General features: G+C 40.8%; 1 protein-coding gene across 1 annotated transcript in view; it reads left to right on the top strand.

The window, feature by feature from the left end:
• The window catches only part of LOC117259391 (rho-related GTP-binding protein RhoN-like), a 59315-nt gene extending 50326 nt beyond the window's left edge, over nucleotides 1-8989 (top strand). Inside the window, exons 4-5 of the mRNA XM_033630705.2 lie at nucleotides 1884-2018; nucleotides 7915-8989. Coding sequence (XP_033486596.1) covers nucleotides 1884-2018; nucleotides 7915-8169 — 390 coding nt within the window. The 3' untranslated portion in view covers nucleotides 8170-8989. The remainder of the gene's footprint in view (nucleotides 1-1883; nucleotides 2019-7914) is intronic.
• The last annotated feature ends 9243 nt before the right edge of the window (nucleotides 8990-18232 follow it).

Here is an 18232-nt window from a genome sequence, read left to right as displayed (position 1 = left end):
CGCCACACTCTAGTGTGTGTATGTGTCCCCTATCTATAGGGGCCTATCTGAATTTCTGTCTTTGAGAGATATTATTTTGTAATATAACTGAATTTTCTATCCATACATATAAATTTTAAATATATTAAAATGATAAGGCATCTTTGAGTAAACTGCGAGTATCATTTAAGTAGGCTATGTCGTGGCCGGCCGAGTGTCCTCTGTTTTGGAAATCAAAATATGGTCACCCTACGATACACGTACTGTGTCTTTTCAAGATATACGTCTGTTTTCACAGGAAATTATGGTTTCAGCTCTCTTAATTTATCGAGTCACCTTTCAATATAAATTTTGAATGTAGGTTAAAGACTTACTTTACTCCCCTAGGTTCAGGCAAGCACATGGTTTGGTGTAGAAAAAACATAGCATGGTTTGAATAACTGCATTTTCCATATGTTATGTTGTTAGGTGAGGCAAAAGGGCAAGGGAAATATATTTATATAGCATATTTCATACCCAAAAGCAACCCAAAGTGCTTAACAGATTAGTCAAGTCAAAGTTCATTGTAGTCCAATCACAAAGCATGACTCAAGGGGGTGTACAAATAGTATTTTCATTTTGATCTATAAAGTCAAATATCATAAATCACAATTAGCCTTAGAGGGCTTTACAGCATACAGCATCCCTCTGTCCTTGGACCTCTCTCAGCGGATAAGGAAAAACTCCCCTCAAAAAACCCTTTAACGGGGTTACTAAAATAACTTCATTTACTTTTGGTCTCACGCGGGAAACAAACTGCGGTATCCCGCCTTGAATGTCTCAGTTCATTTGACCCATCCAGCTCAACTCCCTACTGCCCTATACAGACTTTCTTGCTCTTTATGCAATGGCATTTGCTTTGAAGTTAAACAATGCCATCATCCAATGCGTCACATACTGCCGCTAAGGGGTGGCTATGTGTGTTGGTATCTGACACCGAGGGCTGCTGACCATGCATCGGTATGTGACTACCTGGGAGTGAGACCAGGTTGAAAAAACACTGGCAACAGAGTATTCAGAACGGTCTAAAGCCTGAAGTTCTTGATCACAGGGATTACTTTTTCTCATGTATATTTCATTATTTGAAACTTGAATAAGTTTAATATGAACGTCTGACAATGTAACATTACATATATGACAGAAACTAAGGAAAAGCATAATAGGTCCCCTTCAGATGGTATTCAAATGACTTTATTGAAAGAAGAAGAAAGAAGCTGTTTCTAGGTTACAGGGATGTGTGACTACTAAATTATATGACCAAAAAATATGTCTACATTTTTTTTTTTACCTTTATTACACCAGAAAGTCCCATTGAGATAAAAAAAAAATCTATTTTACTAGAGAGGCCTAGGTAGCAGTCGTGCAAAACCATATAAAATACGACTTATACAACATAAAAAACAAACAATAAAAGAGAAGAACAGCTGTTTAACACAGTGGCCTCTCAAGAAAAACAGCCACGTCTACATCACCACATTCTTTACAGTATTTTTCAGACTCCTTTTGTTCTAATCTTTGGGAAATCTTAATGATGTAACATACAATGTTATGTAGACAATGCTCTTCCAGCTTTGTGGCAGCAGTTTTCAGGATTGTTATTCCCTCTTTAGCGTGGATGAACTTGATTGGCATGCTCAGAGCCCTGACCTTAAACCCATCCAGCAGTTTTGGATGAATGGGAACAAATCCCTGCAGCCAGGTGCCAAACTCCTGTGAAAAGCCAATCCCAGCAGAGTGGAGGCTGTTGTAGCAGCAGATTAAAGCCCTTTGTTTTGCAATGACATGTCCTGTATTACCCTCAGTTAAACCTCTATTTGATTTATAATGACCCTGTGCCTGATATGTGTTTGTCTCTTGATACACAGTGGCAGGGGGAGACGCAGGAGTTCTGTCCCAATGCCAAAGTGGTGCTGGTCGGCTGCAAGTTGGACATGAGGACGGACCTCAACGTCATGAGAGAGCTCTCCAAACACAGACTCATCCCTGTCACCCACGAACAGGTGAGGAGCGCAGAGAAAAACCCCACTCATCTCTCTTTATCTGTTTGCATCAACAGTGTCAAACCTAGCTTGAAATTAACTGCTGCTCCTGCAACCATAACCCAACAACGCAGTAGTAATTTAACCGAACTGAACACTATTGATTTAATTTATTTAACATTACAGTATTTGGAACATGCATGAGATATGGTTTCAAATGTACAGTACTTTGTAATTTTCCGCTGCAGCAATTTTCATTTGCCTATAGTATCACTGATTTACGAACAAATTTAATAGTATCGTCCCAGACAAATGACACCCATTACTTTGTTTCTCTGTGCACATAAACAAAACTTCTGAAAATGAATTGGGAGAATGACATTTGCTTCAGATCATAACTTCCACAAATATGAAAACACAAGGAGAATAAAAGAGCTGGGACTGAGCAAAGATAGAGACAAACAGCCGGATGCGCGATAATACAATTGTTTTGTTTGTGTCTTGGAGCGATCAACAGTGGCATGCATGAATTTTAATAGCCTATTTTCATGTAAATGTGAATTCACACTTCTTGGCAGCCTTTTGTCAACATATTAATATTTTCTCATACCTTTGACAAAGCAAAGGTAACCACCCTCATTTTCCTGTCAGTAATGGCATCAAAATTGCTCCATCAAGATCTAAGATTACTTTCTCTGGATGAAGTGATTTAGCTCCAAATTAAGGGAAACCTCTGATGACTCCAAATGTTTTCCTGAAAGTGTAACAGCAGCAGTTTTAAACTTTCAAACTCTTTCTTTCCCATCTGCGCTGACTAGAATCCTCACTGTGAGGGCACCTTAACCTTGTTTGGCTGAATGCCTACTGTAGCTTTCCAGTGCAGCTCTAATTAAAGAACACTTGAAATAATCATCCCAAAGGCACCCAGAGTATGTCTTGTTTAGTTTACTCTTATATGTGTCCAATTTAGCTGCATCCAAACTGTGACAACAGTGACTACACATTATTTTAATTACCTGTTTTTGCAAAAAAAAAAAAAAAAAAAAAAAAAAATTCTAGCATTTCTAGCGTGAACATTCAACAGTGAAACACACTTCAGGTGCATCTGAGGCTGAACTGTGTTTCCATTCACTTTATAGTATTGTACTGGCAGAAACTAATACGGAGGCACAGTAAGTCTGTGGTCAAACAATTGATGACACTGTGGCTTAAAGGTCTAATGTGTAGGACTTAGTGGCCGCTAGTGGTGAGGTTGCAGAACTGAAGCTTCTCCCCTGTGCCAAGCGTCTAGAGCCCAGTTCAGACCAGCGATTCGTAATGAGACGAATTGAGACATGCAACTGCTTGCAATGCGCCCTTCTGCAACGTTCTAAAAATCTGCTGGTTCACACCAATACACCTAGATGAGATGGTGTATCATCGCTATGCAACAACTCTCTTCCACCACCAAAAAACCTCAAAAACATCCTCCATAGGTGTCTTGAACTCAATGTAGGCTGCGACCTCATCCTTGGGCTGCAAAGTGTCATCACTGGAGTCCTCCATGTCGGTGACGAATCTGATGATGGGGTCAAACGTTTGACTTGTGTCACTGACTTTTAGAATAAAAGGAATCGTGGTTTGATAATAGTGATTTGGATGTCAAAGTGTTATGCAATAACTGCACATCTTTTTCAATTGTTTTACTTGTTCTATATCTGTTTTTTTGTCGGGTACCCGACCAGGTGCAGGACTCTGAGACAGTCAAGTCTCGAGTCAAGTCCCAAATTAAGTCCCAAGTCCTAAACTTTAAGTTTCAAGTCCTAAACTAGTCATAATGTGTTTTTCACGAAATGTCATTTTAACAATGAAGTAAAAACATACTAAATTTGCAAAAATCATGAATGCCTCTTTAGATTTGTTAAAACAAGTTTGTTGGAAGTTGTTGCGTCTATGATTTTCAACCTGCACGTTTTGCACACTGCAGTTTGTTTTTTTGTTGACCAGTTTTTGTACATAATGTTAGTTCTTCATAATTCTCTCCTGCAACTTGACTGGATGCTGTTGGATTGGTTCAAACTAATTGAATCACCTAGGGAATTAAGTGTTGACTTGCTGGGAGTGAATAGCGTTAATGTTAACTGACTCAGGGAATGAAGGGAAATTATTTGATTCATGGCACAGTTTTTAAATAACATACTTTTAATATTTGAACTTGGGGGAAAGTAATCAAGCATTTTCAAGTTCAAAGGCTCGAGTCCAATTGAAGTCACAAGTAATTGGTGTTAAAGTCCAAGTCAAATCTAAAGTCAAATTTATAACTTGATCCTGAGTCAAGTCTAAGTCATGTGATTCGAGTCCACACCGCTGATACACGGTTATTAACATTAAAGTGTCAGCTTGTGGGGCACCCAGCAGCTTAGTGAGCAAAGCAGGCGTCCAATAGACGAAGGCAATATCCTTGCCGCAGCGGCTGTAGGTTTCAGCCTCTGGCCCTCTCCCTCCCATCCTTCACACTTAAACTATCCTATCTCATAAAGGCAAAAAAACCCTCCAAAAAATTAAAAATAAAAGGTGTTAGCTTGCTGGGAATGAATAGGGAAATGACACGATTCGTCCCAAACCTTCGGGAGAAAGAGTCAAGTATTTTCAAGTCAAAAGGCTCAAGTCTATGTGAGGTCACGAGGCATTGGTGTTTGAGTTCAAGTCAAGTCTCCGGTTTTTTATTTGTTATTTTGTCAAGTTGAGTCTCAAGTCATCAAATTTGTGACTCAAATCTGACTCAAGTTCAAGTCATATGACTCGAATCCACACCTCTGAAACCTAGTTATAAATATTGTATACCATCGCTGCCAACAAAGGCCCCTAAATCCTGCACACTGGACTACTAATACAAAAAAGATGGAAAATAGAGCACAGGTTGAAAGTGACTGAATTTGTACTTTAAAGTGTTGCCACAGCACTTTTCTTAACGGGCCCCCATTCAAAGGGCTGCATTACGAACAGCATCAAACTGGGACCTTTACATTTCAGCCACTTGACCAACTGATGTGATCCCCAGGAGAGGTGCATTTGCCAGAATGAACCGCACACTAACTGTGTGACTACCGCTGTAATCGGCTTAACGGCATCGAAATAGAGACGTGAAGTGTTGGAACGCTTCCATTAATGCAAAAATAATGCAGCCTCCCTGGAAGCACAGCTCGAGCCTTTAATGTTTTTTCATAGAGGAGGAATAATATTACCACATCTGACTGCTAGATACTCCTACAATACGGGATATCGCTAACACTGATGGCTGAACACCCACACTGTCACACAGTGTCGACGTTTCATTGCCAAGGAAGTTGATGAATCCAATTGATGACACACTCCAGAAAGACGGAATGAAATTAAGTGAGAAACTCAACAGATAGTGAGAAGGCAACACAGCGGAGGTGCTTTTTATGAGATCTAAAGAAGGATTGGTTAAATCAATACAAAATGTAGACTCTACTTTCTTTATTACAAGATACATCCCAGCACAGAGTGAGTGCTGTTGGAGGACAGGTAAGCAAAATGAAAGCACCATATACAAGTTCAACCAGTCCAGATTGAAGATGGTGATAACCACTACTGGGAATAAGATGAGTTTTTACGCTCGGGTTTTACAGCTGCACAGATAGGCCTTGAATATTTCATGGCTGTGTGGAGGATCTTAGCTTTTTGTGTGCACCAGCTAGCTATCATGCTTCTGAGAGCATAGGCTTTTATTAGGAGGGGGATGTTTACTGTTCATGACCGAGACCAACGGTCTGATATCCACAAATGGATAAAGCAAAGATAATATAACAGTATGTAACAAATGGGGATAATATAAACTTAGAGAATGCTTCAGAAGAGTGTTGCAAAGTCCACTTTTCAGTTCTGTATGGCAAAAATTAAGTATTTGATTTTGACTCTATTGCAATACACGAAGCTTCCAACAGCATGTCAGAGGTTCAACATGGTTTAGGGATGTTTAAGAATGCAAAATGCATCCTTTCCACCATGATGACCCCCCTGTCTCTCTTGTACACATACACACAATTTGTTTGTCACAGCTCTAAGTACTAGCTCTCAGCAGCTCTCGAGGTGACTCACCCTCTTGTGGACTACAAACACACACAAACTGAAGAACGGGGCTTATTAAATGTTTGAGTTTCAAAGCTGGACTAATCTTTTTAATAGTTATAATGGACCAGATGACTAAATGCAATATGAAAGTCGATGCCCATGGTGATGGACTCATAAAGAATTACAACCCGACTGCAGTCCTCCTCCCCACTTTGGAGCCTTTTAGGGTCTTTAAATGGAAACTTTATTTTTTTATCATGGCCTTGTTTTTCACATGTTTTTGTGTCTAAGTGACTAACAGAGACAACAATTTTTGAAATTGGTCCAGTATTGAAGTGATCCCTGTAGCCATAGTGGTGAATCAGACTGCAATGTGATGTCCAAGGGCAATTGTGCATCATCTGTTTATGTCTATTTATGAGGTTTGTTTTTGCCACCGACAGGCTCAGATTGTTATTGTGAGTGTCTGATAACATTTTGCTTGTCTGTTTGTTATTGTGACAAAGTCTCACTCAAGGAGAAGTCATGTTCTGAAATCTCTTTCGGTAGATTTCAGAATGAGACTTGGTTACACACACTAATAAACAAACTGGATAAGTGAAAGGTATTGAACAATGTTTCATTTCTCTGTAGGGGCCTTTCAGTAACACTGTCAAACACTTAAAATAACGATCTGAGCCTGTCAGTAGTAAATACAAGCACTTTTATTGGACAGAAATTGTTGGTGCACAATTGTCCGTAGGGGTTAAAATGCAGCCTGTTTCACTGCTACAGCTGCAGCAGTCTCTGTCAATACTGGAAAAGTTCCCAGTAAAGTTGTTGTCTCAATTAGCCACTTAGACCCTGGGTCTTCAACAAGGGGGCTGCAACCTCCAAGGGAGTCCTCAGAGATACTACAGGGGGCCGCCAAAATATTGTTTGATGATTTAAAGTCTAAAATTAATTTTTTTTCTCCAAAAATCAAAATGTCAGAAAATACACATTAACATGAAACAACATATTATTAGCAAAGGTAAACTGGCCTATTCATTAACAAAAAATAATTAATTTACAGTACACAACATTAATGATAGGCTGTTATCCATGAATTCTTGTGCAGTCATGTTAGTTTGTGTAGCACTTATCCATAACCGCAAGGTGAACTAGTTACCAAACATTTATGTACTATTAAAACATACTGGCCAATTAGCTGTATTATTATTATTCCAAGTAAATGGACCTTCTTGTGAGCCACAATGGATTGAAAGACTCTAACATACCGTCCACCTCAGAAACCACTGGTAAAAGTGCAAAACTACAGGCAAGCGCAAATGAGAGAAGACCAAGAAATATTCAGAGAATTATTTCAAGTGCTACTCAGTTTTATACAATATAGTATGTAGCATGGGGTTCCTGCTCTGTCTCTATGTAAGCCCCTGACTTTGACAAAAAAACATGGGGAGATAAGGCCCAGGTTAAAAAGAATACAGAGGTTTCCGTTTAAGCTTTTGGGTTTTGGTTTTACTACTTGCAAATTTACTGTTTTGGTTCAGTCTCAGGATTCTTCTCATCAACCTTTTTTTTTCCAGCAGCAGCAGACAAGTGTATGCTACCTACCCCACACACCAGATAGTAAACAGATAGCAAAGTTAATCACAAGCAGCTAAAGAGCTATTTCTCGTAGGAGATGGTGGAGACCAAAATGAGAGCTAAAAAGAAAAGTAAATATTGGATTTACATTCCTCAGATAGCCAGAAAACAACTCGAAATGAATGTAAATCTTGCAGGTTGTCTGCTGGATGTGCTGCCTGTGTCTTCACTGTGTATCTTAACAGACCCATATTCTGTTCTTCTGTGTTTGCAGGGCACTAATTTGGCGAGGCAGATCGGTGCTGTGGCCTACACAGAGTGCACCTCAAAGTATTCGGAGAACAGCGTCCGTGATGTTTTCCACGTCACCACCTTGGCGTCTGTGTCCCGTATCCATCGGCCTCAGCTCAAACGTGCTGGCTCACGTCGCGGACTCAAGCGGGTCTCCCAGCAGCCGCCCCGGACTGAGATTCATGAGCACCCACCTGCCATTAGAAAGGACCGGGCCAAAAGCTGCGTGCTCATGTAGGACCGGAGTCTGACCGGCAGCCTGACCTGTGCGTAGCGCACATACTGCACATGAACTTAATTTATTGGTGAATTCTTGTCAGATCTTTGCACTGCATAAAGGACGATATGATGAAAACAAGAACCAATGCTATCCTGTGGAGTTCTTTGAGGATTTGTTTGTCCATCTTTAGCAAAACTCTCCTTGTTATTTTTTCTCTGTGGCCGTGTTCTCATCATGGGGAGGTCATTGTTGTGGCAAAAGCTATTTTTCTTCATTGCTTTTACTCGAACAAGTGGACAAATATGGTCATGGACACAAACAGGCTGGTTAGCAAATGAAACACAAGGACAGAAAAAAAGTGAGTATAGAGAAGAAAGTGAAAAAATAATAATTGGAAAGATCCCCTTGCAGGAACCAGCAGTAGCAGCGCTGGTCTCGACCTCTGTTATGTTTCCTGTTTTGAAATGCTACTCTCTCTTTAAGTGTTTAAGTCAATGAAGCACAATACGATGCACGCAAAATGTTCGGAGTTATTCATAAATGTCAGGGAATGAACTCTGCTGTTCCTCTTCATATAACAAGTTCAAAAGAAAATCTGGACAGACAAAAAAACTCGTGGGCTGAGATGACACTAATTTTCTTAAACCACAAGTGCTTTTAATATTAAAAAAAACTGAATAATCACTCACCACATAAGACAGAAGTGTTGTGAAATTAATATTGTTCTAATAATCCACACTGGGAAAGAAAGTCACTGAGGGAGTAAAGGGGGTGGCTGTTATGTTGTACATGTGATAATTAAATAAAAAAGACTTGCTCTGCTGAGTGTTGGAACATCTTTAATATGTAATTTATTCGTGTGACTGTGATTTGGTCTTGACGCTGAATTATTATGCTTAGAAAAGTTAAGTGTATAAATGGGTAATCTTTGATTCGTTACACTTTTGTCTTTAGATCTCAGTTCATCAGAGCAGAGAGCACAGTAGTCTCCAGCTCTGAACATTTTGTCTCAGACAGACAAGAACATTTCTCTTTGAAAAAGCTTCTTCTGTCGGGGAGGATATAACTTTTCAGCTGAAAAAGATTTCCAATCTGAATCACCAGCACAGAAGCAGTAACAGTAAAGTAATAACTCTGCTGAAATAAAAATAGATGAAGCCATAAATCTTCATTACGCACCAGGCAGCTCATCTATGACAACTTAAGATAAAAAGCTCTATTATCATAAACTAAATAAATTGCAAACACATAATGGTAAACAGAAACAAACACCCCTAATGATAAAAATCAAACATGAGAATCTTTAAGCTAAATGCTAATGGCTGCATGCTAACGTGCTCAAAGGGATGCTGATGTTGAGGTATAATGTTAATCGTGTTCACCATCTTGATTTAGCATTTTAGCTTTGTAAAATTTGCTAATTAGAACTGAACACAAAGTGCAGCTGAGGCTGGACGAAACGTTAAGGTATCGTCAAAGTTATTACAATTCATCCTCGGGAGATATTTCAGCCTCGGAAAATGACAATTTAGTGAGTATGGTGGGCCAAAACTGAGTTTTCAAACTAATGTAGCAGGATGGTCAGCACGGCAGCCATTTTCATGTGTACTGCTGCCATTGCAACGGTTGTAGTGGTCTAACTTCTGTATAAACAAACCAATGGGTGGCAAGTCTTATGCCCCTTTTACACTGCCGGATTTTCGGTGAATGTTGGGCCCTTTTGCTGGCAAGCTGCGAGCGTTTAGACACACAGAGCCGGACTGGTGAGTTGATCCAAGGCGCCCAATTTTGCACCTTGCTGGGTAGACATATTGGCAGAACCTTTTTGGTTTAAAAAGAATGAGCCGCCCTTCCGTCACGGGAGGGGCTGTTGAAGACTTGTGGGAGGAGCTGTTGATGACGCTGCACGTGCGACCCATTGGCGGTGGATAAACAGGAAACAGCTGATAGCAGGAATTAGCGAGCAGCTAGTAGCAAGAGGGAAATGCAAACCTCACAGACACTGTAGAGATGAGCAACTGGGGAGACAAGGAATTGCGCACCCTCCTTGTCCTTGCAAACAAAGAGGCCATTAACTGGCAGATGACGGAGACGGTGAAGGATGGGCCAACTTACGAGAGAATCGCCGAAGGTTTGACCAGCCGAAACTTCCCTCGGAGTACGTCACTGTTTATGTCACACGCTGAGCTACACGTTTTGTTACTTGCTCACGCCCTCCATTGCCCCGTAAAAGGCACATTCTGTATAAACAAAAGTATTTATGCAGCAATTCGCTGCACTCCCCGATTTTGTTTTTACACTGCCAATGCTGAAAGACGACTGATTGGGCTTTCCTGCAAATTTTGCACAGTTCCTATTTAAAAAGGGCTATATAGTCACTGAGGTGAGGTTTTGCAATATCAACCAAATAAGCACTGTAGTGGTATGTTTTCAAAAAAGCAGTCCTTAACTTTTAAAATACTACCGTAAATGTTATTTCCCTGTTACTGTTGTTGCCATTAATTGCACGTTTGTTAAAACATGTAAACTTAAACTGTAGCTGCCTCCAAAGAACGAGTGAGAGATGCTGCTTAGTGGACAGCTGAGACACAGAGACCACAGAGATAAATAGTGTGCAGAACAGGTTTTCCCAACAAACTCAGTGATGTCAAGTTTGAACAAACTATGTTTTACTATGAGTTTACAAGGCAGTAAAACTAAACTAATGTTAATTTTAGTTCAGTTAAAAGAGAAACTTGGATTAGTGTATGGTTGTATCTTTCCGTTTATCCTCCTGAGACCTTGTGTCCTAATATGAGAACATCACATTCTAGGTTTACTGCACCTTATACTTCATTCTGCTTAACTCAGACCTGTTGTCCTCGTTAGTGGACACTTTCTTGTGCCATCTAGTGGTAGTACGAGCACAATACACTAATCCATGTGAAAACAAGATGGCAGCCATCTCTGCCAAGTCAGTCTGCAGCTGATCCTGACACAAAGGTGGACAAGGTCCAAAACCTGATCACATTTAATGGTTGGAACTTGTTTATTTTTGTTGAAGAATGTTTGTAGTTTGATATGGCAACAAATATGACTGATTTTAGCAACAGTAACAAGCTAAGATGCTGTTAACTAGAAAGTACTTGTCTGAGGACATTGGGACTTAATTATCATTGACAATGGTGAGTTTGTTATACTTATTGGGTCCCACTGAAAACTAGTGAGTGTGACACACTGCATGTCTTTATTGACATGCGTTTTCACCATAACAACTAACAACTAATCACCATTTTCTTTTGTTCCTGTCAAATGATCACAACAAACAGTTCAATGTTCATTATACTTTCATTGTATTTCTATGATAATAACTCAAATCTTGAATAACAAAATTCAAATTGTGTCAAAACAATGTCAAACTGGCTGGCCTCTACATGAAGGTGACAACTCGTTTGTCACGATCAGATAAACAAACAAAATCTTTAATTGCAAGTTAGAGATACCAAGTATGAAGACAAAGCAAACTCCTGACTGCTCTGTTATAATGCAAGGCAATGCTTTGACCTGCCACTGTCAGCCACTTAATGACTGCAGCAGGCCAGCAGTAAATACAGCATACTAAGCAGCAAAAGTTTATTTATTCTGTTAATTTATCAATCCCCAATCAAAATCACTTATTTATAAGGTGCAGTTTAATTTTCAAGATGCACTTTACTTCAGTCCTCTGAAGTATTTTATCTCTATGACCCTATAATACAATTTAACACTGTAGCTGGCAGTGCTTTTCATCTCTATGAGTGATCTGTCCTGACCTATTCACTTCAGAGGTTCTTCTGAGTGCTTGCTTTGAAAGGGAGCCAGCAGTAATATTTTGTACATGTTGACTTCACAAAATTCACACATTTTTGTTATTAACTTGGAATACAGAGAGAATGCTTTCTTTAAAAAAGGGGTTTGTATTAGTGTCTTTTATGTTGACAATCAGCCAACATTTGTTTGTACTGGAGTCAAAATAATTTTCACATTGCCATTATTTTCACACTTAGAGAAATACTATTCAGCAACATCATAAACTGAACAAAAACATAAAAACTCCCATTTTAAATTAAAGATCTAAGAATCTTTCTATGGACACGACTGGAGCTGTCCCAAACTAAGAATTTTCCTAGTCGACCTATAGTCATCATTTAGGGCCATTAGTCGACTAGTCGCCTGAATGTTTACGATAGTAATTTGATTATTAGATGATATATTTTGGGCGGGGCAACATAATGGTTTGAGTTGAAGGTGTGAGAAAGAATAGTATCAGTAACATTGTTAACACTGTGCTACATTACAGAGAAATACAAAACCGTACTAATGAACCTTCATTAATATAGGCCTATATTTTATCTACAAGTGCACGTCACACACTGAGCGAGCCGCCTGTTAATGACGCTGTTGGCAAAGCAGTAATGATTGTGCTAAGTGGCTAATGGGCATGTAGCTACTTCCATGTTTCAGATGATACGTCATGTTTGTAGTCGACCAATGAAGATGAGTTTACATATCACCTTGGGTTCGTCCTTCACCTTCTCAAAATGATCCCACACTTTGGATTTCCTGCCCGACATGTTATTAACTAGCCTGTGGAATAACCGCAGGTACCAGCCCTGGAAATTAACCTGACTCCTGTCTGACTGTTGAGGGTGGCCTCTTCCTGTGTCTGTCCTTTCAAATTAAATTCCCACATGGTCCAGACATATAGGTTTTGATTTATTTTGACAAGGCGCAGCTCCTAATGGAGTTTCACGTTTTATTTATTTATTTTTTTTGCGACTAAGTGACCAATGAAATCTTGCCGACTAATGACCTTTTTGGTCAGCAAACGTTTGGTCGACTATTAGGAGGCAGCCCTAGACACAACAGAGGTATTTCCCTCAAAATTTGGTTGCACATTTGTTAAAATCTGTGATAGTGAACACTTCTCCTTTTCCTAGATGATCCATCAAAAGCCAGTTGTTGCATCAGCTGTTCAGGTGGTTGGTTTCAAACAGTATTGCAGGTGAAAACGCCAGATGTGGAGATCCTGAGCTGGTGTGCAGTTGTACAGCTGGTTGGATGTACTGCCAAATTCACAGTAACGACAGCAGAGATAGCTTATGGTAATAAAATGAGCAGGACAATGGCATGTACCCTCAACCCTTGCAACATGTGTGGCATTATGCTGTGTGATCAGACTGCACGTTAGAGCGGCCTTTTATTGCCCAGGGCACGCCTGTGTAGTTATGGTGCTGTTTAATTAGCATCTTGATATGCCACACCTGTCAGGTGGATGGATTATCTTTGCATGCTGACTGCAGGAATTGAATGTTCATCCCATGACCATAAGCTATCTCTAATGTCTGTGAATTTGGCAGGACATCAAACCAGCCTCATAACTACAGACCATGTGTAACCACAGCAGCTCAGGACCTCAGCATCTGGTGCCTTCACCTGCAAGACTGTCTCAGACCAGCCACCCAGAGAGCTGACACAACAATTGGTTGGTGGATGGATTATTTTTGAAAATGAGAGGTGCTTGCTATTGCGTATTTAAACAAATTTGTAACCAAAATTTGAGAGTCTTTGTGTGCATAAAAACAATTAGATCTTTAAATCAAAGTCATAAAAATGTGAGCAAAGACTAAAACATTATGTTTATATTTTTGTTCTGTCTAATATGAATATATTTCCCTCGTACTCAAAAGGAAAACAGCTGTACTGGCCTGTATACATGAGCCTTGTAGTCTGACCTTTAACAGTGACTCGTGTTCCATTTGTTTCCCACCACCATGGATAATGTCCTGCAGCAACTCGCTGCCTCTGTGAGCAACGGAAAAAGTGACATTTCACAGCATCGCTGCCATGTCGCCATGCAGGGAGCGCGAGGTCGCACCACATGCCTGAGGCGAGACCAGAGCAGACCTCTAGTCAGGGGCGAGAGGACGTCCACTCAGATGGAGCAACAACAATTGCACATACATACAGCATATGACAACGTCTGCATAGTAATTTAATCACAAGTGCAAAGGGTGGTTGACGATAGCTGCTCTGACTCATGGGTAATGACTGTCAGTAGTAGGTGTTATTTTAAATGTAGTGCATTAAATAGTTTATCATCCACACACAATGTCATGTTCTCTGTTATCATTACAAAGGAAATGATGACTGCTGGCTGGCTGTAGTGACACAACTGGACCTAATCAGACTTGAATTTCCCTCTTACAACTCTGATACTCTACACTTTAGTTCTGCATACGAGCTGCAGCCCTGTGAATGGCCAGTAAAATCAAGAAACTTGCAGGACGGAGCGACCTCAGCCTCAGGCACTGGGTAAGCCTCTGCTTTGGTGGAAGACATGTTTGTTGATGCTACAGAGAATGTGAGAGATGTCACTTTGCGGTCTCTCTTTAGCCCTCGGCTGAAGTGAGCAAACATATTTGGCACACTCATCCCTCTTGTCCTTGCAGCATTCCACTCCACAGAGATGTAACACTGCGGAGCCGCTGCTGAGCATACTGTGGCATAGTGTATTAATGGCAACAATTTTTCAGCAATTGTCAGATGCTTCCCGTTTGGTCGAGGGGATTTGTGAGAGAAAAGCAGCCGAAATAAGTACATATGTGGAAAAATGAACTCCAGAAGGTACAAGATACAAGACCATTAGACTCCCACATGGACAATGTTATCCCATTGTCAAAGACTTCAACAGACCTCCAGCTTTACATTACATTGTTGTGCGTACAGGTTACGTGTTGGCGTCTAAGTGCTATAACCAGAGTACAGCCAAGTGTGTTCAGAGGTACAGCGGTCAGTTTGAATAAAATGGAACAGTGCTTTTCCTTTCAGATTTAGCTAACACTCTTAGCCTGATGCACTTACAGTGAGTAGAGTATAATGCAGTTCCTGGCACCAGTCCTTCCTGTAACCAGAGACTGGCCGTGTATGAGACAAGGAATGAAAAAAATCATAATAGCAAAGTGAAGAAGCAGAGTGGATTCAATACAAATGCAAATAGGGGAGGGAGATGAAATAGAAAACAAGTTGCAACTCACAGGAAGTTAATCTGACATAAGTCTTGAGATGTTTTTAGCCAACAAAGGCACATGGCTGGGTGACATCACTCTACTTTATAAAGTGAGACAATAATTTATAAAACATGAGGGAGCTGTATGCATATGATATCATTTTTGATGAAGAGGTGAGGTTGTCTCAGTAAGATAAACCTATTGTAAGGAGTCGGCAATGGTAGAGCCCTGAGCATCGGCTGCTGGACTGTGACTTTAAGATGTTGGGTTGTAGATTATAGCCATGCTTGCAGTGTGGTTCTAGGGATGACTGTGTCAGTTCAATGGCATGGTACATGGACTGCACTTGTATTGCGCTTTTTTAGTCTTGCGCCACTCAAAGCACTTTTACACCACATGTCACAGTCACACACAGTCACACGCTGATGACTGAGGCGACCGTACATGGTGCCACCTGCTACTCAGTAACCATTCATGCACACTCACACACCAATGGAACAGCTATCAGGAGCAATTTGGGGTTCAGTATCTTGCGCAAGGATACTTAGACATATGGACTGTAGAGGCCGGAGACTGAACTGCCGATCTTCTGATTAGTAGACGACTCACTCTACCTCTGAGCCCCACACTCAGCCTGTTCACTGCTTTCGTCCAGACTGAAATATCTCAACAACTACTGCAGTGGTTCCCAACCGGTCCAGCCACGGGGTCCAGATTTCCCCGTAGTCAGTAACTCATGATCCACACAGTGTAATACTTCAGCATCATACTTGGGTTTGGCCATTTAGTCGAGTTAGTTTGCTGTCTCTGTCAAGTAGCTGTTTGTAGTCTGTTTGTCACTCACTCTACAGCAGGAAACAGCACTTCAAAATAAAAGCTCTGTGCCAGAAATTCATTGTACTTCAATATAAAGTGTGCTTTTGACAAACTTGACACATTTGCAAGTCACCTGCAGCCCATTCACAATGGACCTGCAACCCACTTTTGGAGCCTGAACCACCACTTTGGAACCACTGAACTAATGGATGGGTTGCCATGAAATGTTAAAGGAGCTCTACATGACATTCAGAGTGTATCTGTGATTCTAAATCTGATTCAGGCTGACTGCACACTGTTCTCAACATGGAGGAGACTGAGCTGGCAGCTAACAGTGCTAACAGCATGAACAGCATTAACCATGGCAACAGTGCTGACAGAGCTAGTTGTGTTAACTGGGAAAGGGGGAAACCAAAAGGTAGAGGCTACTCTTTTGAGTGGAGAGTAGAGCAGCGGTGATTAGCTAGCCAGTGGGATACACACACACGGACTAACATGCACTCACATGCACGCAGAGGACACGCACAGTAGTGTAACTTCAGTCACTGCCAACACGTTCTCATCCAAGGTTGTCAAATACTGATGCTTTCTCAAACCCTTCAGTGTCCGATACTGACACCAAAGGCACCGTTTGGCTCTCTGTAAGACGCACCTTTTGTGGTCTGTTAGTGATGCATAGGTATTTATTGGGAGAAACATGTTGTAACACATGATTAACGTTGTCAAACGGCTGTGGTTAGGTTTAGATGATAAAACTACTTGGCTAGGTTTAGAAAAAATGCTTTGGGTTAAAATAAGTACGTAAATACATCACGTGAATTACGAAAGTACCTTGCCGATGGACATAACATTAAGTTAAAACAGCGCTGACAGCACTTTCACATGGGTTATGAACAGTGGTCTCCTGGGTGAAAGTCTGTGTTTCACCCATCCACCTCCCCTTCCTCCCATCCCTACGCAGACTTCCGTGCACCTTATTCTACGATAGTTGCACTTGGCGCAAAATATTGCTGAGCATGGGTTCACATTTACGTCTCACTGAGATGCCAGAGAGCGTAAGGGCCTTACAAAGCTTTGATATTTGACGACCTGGGAATAGGATCGGTCCGTTTCTGCTCAGGACACCATTTTATCTTCACACCACAAAACATGTTTACTGCTATACTAAAACTCCGAATGTCGCATACAGAACCTCAAAAAATTGATCAGGGATGATAAAATGTTTCAGGACTGTCGCAGGATGGAAGATAGACCTAGTCTAAAAAGATTTATACAACTGTGATTACCACTATACAATCATTGTTGAAGTTGTCAATGTATAATTGCAAGAGAGTACACCATTCAAGAGTACACAAACATTCTCACACACACGCACACAGCGAAAAGATGAAGCGTGACAGTGACATCTGAAAGCACCGCACCTGTCACAGCTGTCAGGCAGTTACAATGGAGTGCTGAAGTGGTGGTGGGATTTTGGACTGTCTGGTGTCACCAGCAGCCACTCTGGAAAAATTGAACTACTGAGGAAAAAGGGACAAAGAAGGGGACGACACTCCCCACAACTCTCTCTACCTGTCTACCTGTCGATCAATCACTCCGTCTCTTTTTCTTTCGCAGTGAGTGATTTCAGAAGTGTGATGGATTACATAAGCTCCTCGCATTGAAAAAAGTTTAGTTAGAGCTCTGACATACATTCATGGTTCCCAGAGGAGGAATGCTACTGACTTTAGTGATCCCCTGACTTTTTACTACCACCACTGTGAGGCTGACATTTATATTTAGTAGAATATCTCCACTACTGGATGGATTTCCATGAAATTTGGCAGCGAATTTACATTTCCCCCAAGGATGAATTGTACCAACCTTAGTGATCCCTTAACTTTTCATCTAACCCCATCCTCGGGTCAAAATAAAACTTTGGTTTCTACCAAAATACCTGCAAAATGGTGACATTCCCATCAGAGCTGTGCTTTCTTGAGATATTTCCCTAAAAAACAAAAATGTCAACCTCACAGTGCTGGTAGAGGAAAAGTCAGAGCATCATTAAAGTCAGTAAACTTCATTCTCTGGGAAACATGAATGTCTGTGCAATCAACACTGTCATCTCCAGAGCCATGTCACCAGCATGGCTAAAAATTCTGCCTGTCACATGAGATTTAATTTAAGGCAGCATGCAGACGTTTGACTGAAAATATCAGCCAGGCAAATAGAAATGTACGCCTCAAACTGAATGGCCA

The sequence above is a fragment of the Epinephelus lanceolatus genome, chromosome 21 (assembly GCF_041903045.1).
Source record: "Epinephelus lanceolatus isolate andai-2023 chromosome 21, ASM4190304v1, whole genome shotgun sequence".
In the NCBI taxonomy this organism is placed as follows: Eukaryota; Metazoa; Chordata; class Actinopteri; order Perciformes; family Serranidae; genus Epinephelus; species Epinephelus lanceolatus.
Note: the sequence above shows the minus strand (reverse complement) of the source record. Positions and strands in the feature narration are given on the sequence as shown.